Genomic DNA, 13,276 nt, shown 5'->3' on the forward strand with positions numbered 1-13,276 from the left:
AAGTAGGGAGAATAGGATCTTCCGGCCGACGACAGTACGTGCCCATCGGAAGCCTTCGCTGCACGTCCCCGCCAACGAGTGAGTGATCGCCTAAGGCACCAGTTGTGAATCGATAATTTGTGTTTATTCATATAAAATACTTTAACTTATAGCTCTAACAGGGGTGTCGCTGCTGCTTGGCATTCGTTTGGCAGAATAATAATAATACCGCTCAGTCTAATGCGCTCGGGCAATGTGAAATGCAAGAAAAAAGGAAGCAAGTAAGCGCTCGTAATACGTGTTGCGCCTGACGGGCTGCAATTTGATGCGTTGGAAAGAGCACGCGCTCAGCATCTCTCCCTATGCGGGATGCTGGAGTGTTCCGGATTAGGAAAATCCTTTCAGGTGACGGTACGCAACGAACGCGTCAACTCCGTACACCAGTCCCACGATACCTCCCATGTACTTGTGTGGATGAGGACGTTATTAAAGCCGAGTGACGCGTTGTTTTATTTTTAGGATTCGGAAGTGAAAATGTGTGTCGGAATGGGAAAATTGGGCAAAAGAAAGAAAGAAAGAATGGTGCACAAGATTAATTTCTCACCCGCAATCAAAACCGATGGCGCTAAGGGTGTGAGGGAAGTACTCACGTATACGGCTGTCATCGCTGGATAGGCACTGTGGATGCCGCCGGTCGTTTTGAACAGCAGGAACTTTGGGTAGAGAAACACGTTGACGGCAAAGCCGAGATAGGATGCGGCACTGAAGTACATCACACACGCTAGCCCGTTATACACGACTTCCTGTGTTTTTTTTGTTGCGAAGATGCCTGAACATTATAGGGACTCTTGCTGCGACACTCCATACTCACAAAGATTGATTGGCGCACGAGATGAAACGTCCGGTCGGAGATGGTGTAGCAGAGTAGCAGTATCGTGGTGGTAAGCAGGAAAGCTGAACTCGTCGTCAGGAACCCCCAAAAAGCTTCCCCAATATCTTTCGCCGAATCCATACCGAACTGGACCAGCATCGTCTGGCAGAACCATCCCAGCACGAGCTCGAAACACTTCAGGATACCGTTTTTGGACACAATGAAATCGATATTGAGACACGTACACACCCGACAGCATCCTAACCGGAAGCCACGGCTACGCTGTTCGTTCAGATGTCCGCGCCCGCCAGCGTTGGCCGGCATTCGTATCACTGTCGGAGGCATAGTGCGGACAAAAAACCCCCAGAACCGTACCCGGTGTCGTCTGCACAGCAACTGGCGGGCTTAACCGTGCTCGTCGTCGGCTTCGACCATCAGGACCTCCTGCGGTATCTTCGCGTTGGTGCCGGTCCGTGGTACGGCGGGACGAAAATAGAACAGCGAGAGAAGCCGAAGAGAGGGAATGCGTGAGTTGTCGGCGCAGGCGCGCATACCTCACGCAGGCCGTGCGTACCCCAACAGGCACAGATGTCTAGCTACCGAAACACGTGTGAGACCACAAAGACTCGTGTGCAGCATCGCCGTGATTTGTCGTGCGCTGCGCTGTGTTGTGCTCTCTTCCCGGAGGGACTTTTATTGGGTCGTCCAGGACACGATGCATGCGTACCAGCCGGTACGAATGTTTATTTATATCGTGCTCCGGGGGGTTTTCCCTTTTTCTTTTCCGGTCGCAGCTCACCAGACAAGGGAATGCAAGTCAACAAACTGCCGACGTCTGGTGTGTCATCGATATCATATTTTGCTTTCAAAACATTCAGTGCGGGTGAAGCTGCTCAAGGTGATACAATGTTGGAACGCAACCGAGAAGGGGACACTACCGCGTTTACTCATAGAAAATCATTCATTTATTTCTTCTCCAACATTTTTGCGCTCAGATACAAAAAAAAAAAACCTTAACGATTATCTTTAAAAAAACAAACAAAAACTTGAATAACTGAACAGGAGGACCGATTGAGTCAAACTAGAATGCGCGACATATGGTAGAGGCTTGTGACGGCACATGTGAAGGCCCTCAAACCGATCAAACCGAAAACGTAAAGTTGAGCGTCACTGCATTGGGTGTGAATATGTGTGGAACAAATGAAGATGATGAGTAAAAGATCCAGTTGAACTCCTGATAACCTGTCTATGTAATACTGATGCCTGCCTGTTTAAATACCTCAAAGTCCTCAAAGTGTCGCCGTACAAGTTCTGACGCTGGGCTGACTTTTTCCTCTCGCTGTCTCTTTCTCTCTGTCACGCTCAATATCCTAAGTACACACACTGTTTTGCTGTTTCCGCTATTAGACAATAAAATAAAATTAAAAAAAACATCGATACACGAACACCAGCGACACCGACGCTAAAGCCTGCAAGCGTTCTGAGATTAGAGCGAGTAATTAGACAACAACAAAAAGCGCCTTCTTCGGCGCGAAATGCAACCTTGGTTAATGCACGCTGAGATGAAGTAGGTTTACGATCAGAGGGGAAGGAGCAGGTTGGGGGGTAGGAAGACCAAGCACACATAAACACGTATATAAACACACACACACACACGGAACAAGGAAGTCTATCGCATCGAACACCCCATGCCATGTCTCGATAGTTGTACAGTCACCAACTTTGAAGGGACTGCCGAGACGCTGGAAGTTGATTGTGTGATGGAAGACTGAACAGGAAACATAGCCACCCCGGCTTAGATGCCTCGGTAGGAACGCTGAGCGAGCAGGGTACTGAAGAGGTAGAGTGCGGACACGATCAGTCCTAGGATCTGTGAAATGGAAACATACAGGTCAGGAGACATCATCAAGCACGCGGAAGTCTTGCCCATCCCGATCGGCTACTTACCGCAGCAGCCATGTACGCATCCTTCAGGGTGTGATAGTACCGTCCGTTAGTGACATCCACCAGCAGCATTATCGAGGCGATCAGATACAGCAGGAACGCAATCGTATGGTACACGAGCTCGTAGATCGTTTTCGAGATGATACCGCCGGTACTGAGCGACACGAGACAGGAAGCGAGCAGACAGAACGTCCCGATCAGGAAGGCGACCGCCATAAGCAGGAAGAAGAACTCGGCACTGGCCGGCAGGCCCGATGTTGAGTAGCGCCGGATGTAGTACGCCACCAGTCCGACATTCACTGCGCCGATAATCTGTGAGAGAAGTGAGTGACATCGATTAGAGGGGGAGGTCAGAATTATCATCCTTGACCTGTTAATGGACGCACCAGCTGGGCAAGCTTCAGAAGACCGGGCGTTGTACGGAGGTAGCCCGTGTTAAGCACAACGTGCGATGTGCCGGTGGTGGTAGTGGTGGTACGGGTAATAACGACTGAGTGCGACATCTTGCGGCAAAAGCTTTACTTGTTGGTGGTTGTCCTCACTACGACGGTGACGCTTAAAAAGCTGCAACGAGACATGGGAACAAAATCTTTTGAAGTGCTTGATACAACGAGGGCCAATTCTTCAAGGTACTTGTTGGACCACGAGTAGGATATTGCTCTACAACTTCGAAAGGCCTTGATTTGAGACTTGGCAGTTCTGATTTTCTTAACTTGGCCTACAGATGCCATAGATGTGGCCAGTCAGACCTGGATAACGGAGAATATTCGAGGTGGGATTTTAAGAGATATCCTATTATTGCCATATAGACCAACAGATACCGGCTCCAAATAGCTCCAAAAACTCTGATACTTCTTGGTGGAACAGGTAGGAGTCCTCACATCTCTGAAGACTCTTGATAGACCAGTTAGGATCAGAATTCATGAATACTTCACTTCGCTATAACTTCCATACTTTATAGCTCCCAATTTAAATCCTCCACAATCTCTGACGACACTTGATAGAATACTGTAAAGAATTAACGAATTCTTCACCTCTCATGTACCTTGTACCGATTTATGACTCAGATTTAAATCATCTCCTGATGCTCCGCCCTAGAATAGTCCATCGCATCCAAAAACAAATCTCCCACCACAAGAATCTCGCGGTCGTGCTCTGTACAATACAGCTCGGGGTGTGTGGTGTGTGGAAGCAATAAATACAAATCGGTAGAGCTCCTACCCAGACCCATCGTGCAACGCCGTGCCGAACGACAAACAAAACAAGCGAATGCACTCTCTGACTGACAGCTTCGTGCGAGAGCCGTATGAATGGGGTGCGCGTGTGGGCGTTGTGATGCGCGTAGGAAAAAAAAATGCGACGATGATGTATTTTGGGGTAGAATCAAATGGGCAACTCGTGTTATGGTGGGTAACCCCGTTTCATCGGCACACATACGCATGCGAAGGCACGCACTAGTAGTAGACGAGAATCAGTAACATCACCAACATTGCAGGGTTGGGGTTGGGGTTGCCGTCTCGTGATGCGATCGCTGTGTCATGCAGCTTGGAGGTAGCTATTTAGGTCAAGCAAGACAAACACGCCCCAAACACATCCCATGCTCCGATCAAGAATTCTATAGACTCTATAATTACGACTGACGAGCTGTGGGCGAATGCTGGTATGTGTGCATGCTACTGGAGCTGAGATTCCGCGCTGCACATTTCCTGCCAAATGCTGTGTAAATGTTGCAATCTCTAATGATAAGAAACCACTTTGCGAAGACTTTGATAAGCAAACCTTCGCGTGGAAGCTTTGATACATCGATGACGCATCTGTTGATGTCACGCACCGGAAGCAAACGTCTGGAGGGCGACTTGATCGTGCTGGAGGTGGTCCTCCCCAAAGCGGTAGTCCTTCAAACCTTCCCGCCTCAAAGAGTGATGAGTGATGAGAGTGATGAGTATACAGAGCTCGGTACGTGAGATATACTGAGGCAGTAGTACGTTTAAGGTCCAACGAAGAATCGGTATGCATCGATCCGATCGCCATATTAGGACAATCGTGTCAAGGATGCGTGAAACCCGTTGTCAACAATGACTTCTTGTGTCGTGTGCGTGGAGCAAAACAATCTGTTGCTCCCATCGCTCTCCTCAGCAACAGTACGACGTGGTAAGTCCAAACAGACGCAAGATTCTGACCTGGGCCGCGTTAAATAATAGCGCCCTGCAAGATTCTGACCGCGGTATGGAAATTAAGGAAAACACCCCATCATGATACGGTGCGCCATCACCAACGGTCAGTGCAACAAAACACGCAGAGTTTAAAAATAAAACTCCAACACGCAGCAGGTCTCGGTGCTGACATCATCGCCGACAGCGGGAACCAACAAAACAAATAAAATTCACTGCAACAGGAGGTGTTGTGGGGGTTGATCGCGTGTTGGAGAACTGTGCTTCAAACCTACATGGAAAAAGGGTGGAGATCTAGAGAATTTCCCTGTAGGGGACCTCGCGTTATTTCTTGCTCTGTTCCAAGAAAGTAGCTCACGACCATATTTGTGCACAGATGGTTGAAAAATGTCCAGAATTCTAGCAGGAACACATTCAAATGATGTTGGAGAACAACAGGTTGCAGTTGACACTAGCCTTACAATAATCTACTCTTAATGCTCACTTTGTCAACCTATTCAATAGGGCTAGATTTGATTGATACACTACCGGTTGATTGATGGGAACACGCTCCAGAAAACACACACGCAGAGAGGTTAAAAACACAACGCGACTAGACTCGCAAAACACCGGCGCGAGCAGGGCAATATGGTGGCGTCTGAACGTTCCACACGAGCGAAGCGTACAACAGCGACTGAACGCAACTTGGACGCTACCCCGCGGGTGAAGTCACCGATGCACACAGTCCAAACACCGACCGTTCGCGCTTGTGTGTGCGAGTATTGCGTGGCGGGAGCGTTAAAAATCGAGAGTGAAATTGGCGTTGCCCTGCTGAGCAAGACGGTGGACCCTTTTTTTGGTAGTGCCCCGGGATGTTGGAAACCTGGTCGGCAAGGACAAATCGACAGCATGGGGCGGACAATAAGAGAGAGTGAGAGAGAACCGAAAGCCCCAAAAAACAACTTGTTGTATTTTAGGGGGGGTCGCCCATATAGCAGGGCACATCAAGAGTCTTGGGACATGGGACACATGTGTTTTGTGGTACTTTCTTTCCTTCGTCCACACACTTGTCGCACGCTTGATGATGTCATTAAAATTTGGCTAGAAATTCTGGAAACACACACCCAGGCAATGTCAGTTTCGTTGAAGGCCATGATTGCATATCAGGCACTTGTGCGAGAATGCACAACCACTCGAGGCGTGATATCATGCCGTGATGTGAGATGAGGCATCATCATGCCTTCAGGGTAATCGCATGACGCATCTGTTCGGAGATGTTTGTTTACATTCCGATCGGATTTGGTAATGCTTGGTACTTGGTACTGAGCGGAACCCCTTCCCGTCACAACATTATCGTAATGCTGCTAGAGGTAGCCGTAAGCCACCTTGAAGAGGTTTTCCGGGCTCAGACTTGTGGGCATGGTTGTCCGTTCCCAAGGGCAGTCGGTAGAGCCGAGTTGACCGAGGAAGGTGTGGCCCTGCTAGGTGCGTCCTCACAGTTACGCTTCGCTCAATGTTACACCGTCACGGTCGCATGCCCATTAGATCGCTTTGTATATGTGTGTGTGTGTGTGTGTGTGGAGAAGAGGGTAAAAAACTTATCAAGAATAGCTAGTTACAGCCAATTCGTTAAAATGAGGGGTTGTTTGGGGATATCCGTTCTACCCCTGCTAGCCGTCAGGACGAACTATCGCCCAGACTGTCGCGCCGTCTAGTCTCCAACTCCTACTCCGGACTTTTTTTACTTCACTTTATCCCTTGATCAGGAGGAAGTTGTCCAGGGTTTGACGTGAACGGGGAGAGAAACAAAGACTCCCACATCTTGGGTTTTGTTTGTGAGGCACAATGGCGCGCCTGCTCCAACCATTCTGTACGTCTTGCAGCCAGTGCTAGTCAACGTGAAGAGCGGATGCATTTTCTTGCATCCCAGCAAAAAATTCCAAGAGGGTATACTCTCGTACCAGTGCTCGGGCTGGGAACTACTGCTGGAAGTTAAATTTAACTTCGGTCAGCGGTGGGGAGTGAGCTACTGACAGCAGTTGGAGGATTTATGGTTGGTGTTGTATACACCCTCGATAGGTTTTGACCTACTATTTCTGGCTTGATAGTTAAGTCCGGTAGATGAGATTCGATACCAGATCGTGGCGACTAGGTACATGTTAAAGTACCTGTTTATCTTACCTGTTTTACCTGTAAAGTAAGTATTTTATCGTACTTACTGTGTGTTTCGATATTTCCTGTGAATTTCTAGCTCATCAAGAAACAAACTCCGTTCGTTTGATACACAAACAACAAAAATAATATGTATTGTAGCTAACGGACGTGTGCGTGCGGCGCACACGAACGATTCAAGTTTAGCGTTTACCCGCTAGATGGCGGTACGATGCAACATTGATGGAAAGCTTTCACGTAAGCTTAGCGAACATAGCGACACAAACGGGTACAACCGGTACCACACAGAGCACTGCACTTTCTTCCTTTCTTTGTTCCCTAACCAGAAGGGAGTAATGGCGCAGTATCGGCCCAACTACTGGCCGCTGACCGTACGTCCGTCGTAGATGTCACGGAGCTGTACCCAGTACTCGCCAGCGTACACCAGTGCCGTCAGCAACGTAAAGTCGGCCGATATCCAGTTGTACGTGTAATTCACGCCGTAACCCTTATTGGCAAACATCAGCCCGTACGAAAGGACGTACAGGATCAGCGTCACACCGCCGGTATAGTGGAGCTCGAGACGGCGCCAGTTCAGCAGTGGCAGCTGGTTCCGGACGATGGTTCCGCTGCAGCGCCGGTCCCAGAACAGCACGAACGAAAGCACGAACGAGTGACACAGCACAAACAGTGCCGTCCACTGGAACCCATCGTTGTACTGTGGCCGGCTTGAAGCCAACGCAACGATCGACAGTAGCTGTACCGAAAAGGGAACCAAACCAAGCATTATCCATCGGGAGTTTACGGATTCAACTCGATATCTTACCAACTGCACCAGTCTCAACCGGTTCCGGATGGTGGCCCGGTTCATCGTATACAACCCGTTAAAGGCCGCACGCAAACGGCAAGCGGGGACTTCCGGAACCGAACTCATCGGATCGGTCGATCCAAGTACCGGCACGTCCAGCACATGGGAGTCCGATGGTGGCGGTTTGTCCGACGGTAGCCCTGGCTCACCGGGTGAAAGGTGTGCAAATATTCCGGTCATCTCTGGAACAAAATGGTTGGTTGTGAGGTTATGTTTTTCGCACGCCAGAACCACTACTAACGCTCGCTGTGCAATGGCAACGCAACTGAAGCTCGGTTATTTACGGAGCAATGGTTGGCCGATTGGCTCGCTCTGTATAATTGCATTTTGGAGCGCTCTGTGCGAGCAGCGTACAGTGTGTGACGGAAAAATGAGATCGAGTTTGAAATTTTAATTATCAATTATCCACAAGGTAGAGCTTAACTGTATGCAAGATTCCCTTATATGATTGCAAAGTTCCACAATGGGCTTGCAATATTCCACTATCGATTTTATGAAGCGGAACCCTGTAAAAGAGAGCCAAATCTTTAATATTTTTAATGCTGACCTTAGCAGTGACCAGTAGAATCTTTCGACAACCCTCAGTTAATTAATTAGGAAGGGCACGGCTAAGGTCCTAGCTTTCTGGTGAAGGTCCATCCAGGGATGGCGTAGGATATCTTTTGATGAGTGATTTTAAACCGGAAATCTAAATTTTAGAGTTTTTGTTGGTTCAGCCTGAAAGTATGCAAGAGATGCATTAATGCGCCGTTTACAAATTAAGATGTTTAAAACTTTACAGTTTTGTGCTCATCACTGTAAAAACGAGGGGATTTTCGAGGGGAATCGTAACGTTATAACATCATTAACTTTTTTTTCGCTCGCACCGAAGGGAAGTAAATGCTGATCGTTGATAACGATGCGATACAGACACAGCGATACCGTAATGTGAGTACAAGTTGAATAACACACTGACCCAGAGACTCCCGCACTATAGGTACGAATCCTAATCCATGCGTTTATTCTGAATTTTTTTGTTTTACAGTGTTTCTCACACCATCAGGAAAAGTTGTGTCAAAATCGCTTATTGTTTTAAACATGTGGACACTTGTGTGACTAAACACTGGATTGCTCTCTTCTGCCCAGTCAGGTGTGATGTTGCACTTTATCGCTTGGACTTGCTCACCACCGCAAGCGGTGCTCCAGTGGAAAAAAAATGAAGCGAACGACACAAAATAGCACTCGATATGCAGCAAGGGTGGATCGATAAACAAAGTGTGACATTATAGTTCCGCACTTGATGAGCGGGTTGATGAGATTTTTGTGGAATTCGGACGGAATTATATGGACACGACACTTCAGAGAGAGCTACGCTTACGAACTAACTTTATTAAGGATGGAAAAACAAAAAGAAACTATGTACAAAATGGCTGCTGAAGGCGCCAAAATAAGAACGTCAAAAATGACAACAGCAATTGTGCAGGGTTTGCACGTCCATTTAACCGTATGACAGAAATTGTCACTCAACACCCCTGCTCAATTTCTGGAACTTCGCACTCCAATCTCCTCCACAAGACGCTTGAATGCTACAGGCGGTAGCCCCTTCGTCATGATGTCCGCCAACTGCTTTTCTGAAGGAACGTACTTGATGGTTATGTCGCCACGTTTAACTTGTTCTCGGATGAAGTTGAACTTTATGTCGACATGCTTCATTCGACGACTATCCCGTGGCTCTTCCGCCACGCGCATACATGACTGGTTATCTTCGAAATATGGCACAGGTTCTTTGATGACAACTCCGAGATCTGCCAACAACCTTTTCATCCATATTCCTTCACAGACGGCCGTGCACAACGCAACAAACTCGGCCTCAGTAGAAGACAAAGCCACTGTTTGTTGCTTACGCGTTAACCATGCCACTGTACCTCCAAACACTCGCAGGATGTAGCCACTCATCGATCGTCGATCGTTGATATCGTTTCCCCAATCGGCGTCTGAGAAAACAATCAAAGCAGGTTCAGCTTGTCCTCCTTTAAACTCGAGTCCCACATCAAGAGTGCCTTTCACATAGCGCAAGATGCGCTTTAAGTAGCACCAGTGTTCATTCGTCGGACAGCTCTGTAACTGGCTAAACACGTTCACTGCGGCACATAGATCAGGCCTCGAAGTGTGGGCAACGTATGCCAAACACCCAACCAGCTCACGATAAGGGTAGTCCGTTCGTTCCGCTTCAATTCCTCTCTCCAGCTTCAGATGGCATTCGATTGGTGTGGAGACCGGTTTACAATCTTCCATGCCGAAACGCTGAAGAAGAGACTCCAAATATCCTCGCTGAGAAATCCTCATGAACCGCTTCTCCACATCCCTCTCAATACGCATATTAAGAAAGCAGCTCACTTCACCAAAATCCGACATCGCAAACTCGTTCTTAAAACAGCTCTTGATCTCCGAAATCGCCACCACATCTCGTCCAACGATGAGAATATCATCGACGTAGAGGACTAGGATCATTCGTTCGTCATTCACCGTTCGCACGTACAAACACTGATCGTTTTCGCTGCGCTTGAAACCAAGCCTGGTGACGAACTGATGGAACCGTTCGTTCCATGCACGAGAAGCTTGCTTCAGTCCGTACAAGGCACTATTCAGACGGCAAACAAGTTTCTTCGATCCTATGGACAGTCCTTCCGGAGGAACCATGTAGATTTCTTCTTGTAGTGTTCCGTTAAGAAACGCCGTTTTCACATCAAGCTGATGCACATGCAGACGTTCCTGGTTTGCTACGGCTAGCACTGTCCTTACAGAATCCAATTTGGCCACTGGAGCATACGTCTCAGCATAATCGTAGCCATAACGCTGAGTAAAACCACGAGCTACGAGTCTTGCTTTGTACCTGTCAGGAGCTTCACCTTCACCCTTCTTGATCTTAAACACCCACTTGCAAGTAATAGGCTTTCTACCTGCGGGCAACTCGCACAGGGTCCAGGTGTTGTTCTGCTTGTGAGAAAGCATCTCCTCCTGTACAGCCGCATTCCACTGGTCCCAATCGTCACGCTTCCGCATCTCCGCAACTGAATCTGGATAGTTCTCGACATAACTAACAGCACTTAAAGCATAAGCAGAAAAATTCATCACGTAATCCTTCTGCCAAGACGGTGGCACACGCTTCCGAGTGTTGTTTTCTTCAGACACGGCACGATGATCAACCCCTGCTGAGTCTTCACATTCGTCGGCGATTGCATCGCAATCTACGAATTCTTCGACGGTCTCGTTCATCTCAGGTTCATCATTCTCCAGTGCTGGTTCGAATTCAGTGCCCGTCTCTGCTTCCGGTCGTATTTCTTCAGCCAGATCAGTTGGACAATCGGCATCTGCTGAAGATCTCATACGAATCACGTCATCCGTAGATTCTGTTGATTGATGCTTTTGGTGCCCCACTTGCCTGTGAGCACCTCCAATCTCGTTGACGATGACATCTCGGGCAGCGATAACCTTGCGACGGTTCGGGTCCCAGACTCTATATCCGTTGCAGTGGTACCCAAGGAAAATACCTTTCCAAGCCTTCTTGTCTAGTTTCTTCCGGTTCTCTTTCGGTATGTGGCAATACGCAGGACTACCCCAAACCCTCATCATCGAAACATCAGGTTTTCTCCCATCGCTCTCCTCAGCAACAGTACGACGTGGTAAGTCCAAACAGACGCAAGATTCTGACCTGGGCCGCGTTAAATAATAGCGCCCTGCAAGATTCTGACCGCGGTATGGAAATTAAGGAAAACACCCCATCATGATACGGTGCGCCATCACCAACGGTCAGTGCAACAAAACACGCAGAGTTTAAAAATAAAACTCCAACACGCAGCAGGTCTCGGTGCTGACATCATCGCCGACAGCGGGAACCAACAAAACAAATAAAATTCACTGCAACAGGAGGTGTTGTGGGGGTTGATCGCGTGTTGGAGAACTGTGCTTCAAACCTACATGGAAAAAGGGTGGAGATCTAGAGAATTTCCCTGTAGGGGACCTCGCGTTATTTCTTGCTCTGTTCCAAGAAAGTAGCTCACGACCATATTTGTGCACAGATGGTTGAAAAATGTCCAGAATTCTAGCAGGAACACATTCAAATGATGTTGGAGAACAACAGGTTGCAGTTGACACTAGCCTTACAATAATCTACTCTTAATGCTCACTTTGTCAACCTATTCAATAGGGCTAGATTTGATTGATACACTACCGGTTGATTGATGGGAACACGCTCCAGAAAACACACACGCAGAGAGGTTAAAAACACAACGCGACTAGACTCGCAAAACACCGGCGCGAGCAGGGCAATATGGTGGCGTCTGAACGTTCCACACGAGCGAAGCGTACAACAGCGACTGAACGCAACTTGGACGCTACCCCGCGGGTGAAGTCACCGATGCACACAGTCCAAACACCGACCGTTCGCGCTTGTGTGTGCGAGTATTGCGTGGCGGGAGCGTTAAAAATCGAGAGTGAAATTGGCGTTGCCCTGCTGAGCAAGACGGTGGACCCTTTTTTTGGTAGTGCCCCGGGATGTTGGAAACCTGGTCGGCAAGGACAAATCGACAGCATGGGGCGGACAATAAGAGAGAGTGAGAGAGAACCGAAAGCCCCAAAAAACAACTTGTTGTATTTTAGGGGGGGTCGCCCATATAGCAGGGCACATCAAGAGTCTTGGGACATGGGACACATGTGTTTTGTGGTACTTTCTTTCCTTCGTCCACACACTTGTCGCACGCTTGATGATGTCATTAAAATTTGGCTAGAAATTCTGGAAACACACACCCAGGCAATGTCAGTTTCGTTGAAGGCCATGATTGCATATCAGGCACTTGTGCGAGAATGCACAACCACTCGAGGCGTGATATCATGCCGTGATGTGAGATGAGGCATCATCATGCCTTCAGGGTAATCGCATGACGCATCTGTTCGGAGATGTTTGTTTACATTCCGATCGGATTTGGTAATGCTTGGTACTTGGTACTGAGCGGAACCCCTTCCCGTCACAACATTATCGTAATGCTGCTAGAGGTAGCCGTAAGCCACCTTGAAGAGGTTTTCCGGGCTCAGACTTGTGGGCATGGTTGTCCGTTCCCAAGGGCAGTCGGTAGAGCCGAGTTGACCGAGGAAGGTGTGGCCCTGCTAGGTGCGTCCTCACAGTTACGCTTCGCTCAATGTTACACCGTCACGGTCGCATGCCCATTAGATCGCTTTGTATATGTGTGTGTGTGTGTGTGTGTGTGGAGAAGAGGGTAAAAAACTTATCAAGAATAGCTAGTTACAGCCAATTCGTTAAAATGAGGGGTTGTTTGG

At 48.3% G+C, this 13,276-nt stretch overlaps 3 protein-coding genes across 7 annotated transcripts; all 3 read right to left on the minus strand.

The window, feature by feature from the left end:
- Positions 1–102: 102 nt before the first annotated feature.
- On the minus strand, positions 103–1,701 carry LOC118504224 (protein singles bar). The gene is made up of 3 exons (XM_036038443.1): positions 851–1,701; positions 630–782; positions 103–444 (listed from the first exon to the last, which is right to left on the minus strand). Exons 1-3 carry the CDS (start codon positions 1,193–1,195, stop codon positions 367–369), a joined length of 576 nt encoding a protein of 191 aa, XP_035894336.1. The 5' UTR covers positions 1,196–1,701; the 3' UTR covers positions 103–366.
- A 91-nt stretch (positions 1,702–1,792) lies between these two features.
- On the minus strand, positions 1,793–7,697 carry LOC118504241. 4 transcript variants are annotated; one of them, XM_036038492.1, is made up of 4 exons: positions 7,164–7,697; positions 3,181–3,358; positions 2,798–3,106; positions 1,793–2,720 (listed from the first exon to the last, which is right to left on the minus strand). In XM_036038492.1, exons 2-4 carry the CDS (start codon positions 3,295–3,297, stop codon positions 2,646–2,648), a joined length of 501 nt encoding a protein of 166 aa, XP_035894385.1. In that variant the 5' UTR covers positions 3,298–3,358; positions 7,164–7,697; the 3' UTR covers positions 1,793–2,645. The 4 variants fall into 4 exon arrangements, with proteins under 4 accessions (XP_035894385.1, XP_035894377.1, XP_035894369.1 ...); XM_036038484.1 differs by lacking the exon at positions 7,164–7,697 and adding an exon at positions 5,459–5,669; XM_036038476.1 differs by lacking the exon at positions 7,164–7,697 and adding an exon at positions 5,494–5,667.
- LOC118504207 lies at positions 7,217–8,882 on the minus strand. 2 transcript variants are annotated; one of them, XM_036038407.1, is made up of 4 exons: positions 8,743–8,882; positions 8,511–8,680; positions 7,922–8,145; positions 7,217–7,852 (listed from the first exon to the last, which is right to left on the minus strand). In XM_036038407.1, exons 3-4 carry the CDS (start codon positions 8,141–8,143, stop codon positions 7,472–7,474), a joined length of 603 nt encoding a protein of 200 aa, XP_035894300.1. In that variant the 5' UTR covers positions 8,144–8,145; positions 8,511–8,680; positions 8,743–8,882; the 3' UTR covers positions 7,217–7,471. The 2 variants fall into 2 exon arrangements, with proteins under 2 accessions (XP_035894300.1, XP_035894292.1); XM_036038399.1 differs by lacking the exons at positions 8,511–8,680; positions 8,743–8,882 and adding an exon at positions 8,205–8,409.
- Positions 8,883–13,276: the final 4,394 nt, after the last annotated feature.

This window comes from Anopheles stephensi, chromosome X, assembly GCF_013141755.1.
Source record: "Anopheles stephensi strain Indian chromosome X, UCI_ANSTEP_V1.0, whole genome shotgun sequence".
Lineage (NCBI taxonomy): Eukaryota > Metazoa > Arthropoda > Insecta > Diptera > Culicidae > Anopheles > Anopheles stephensi.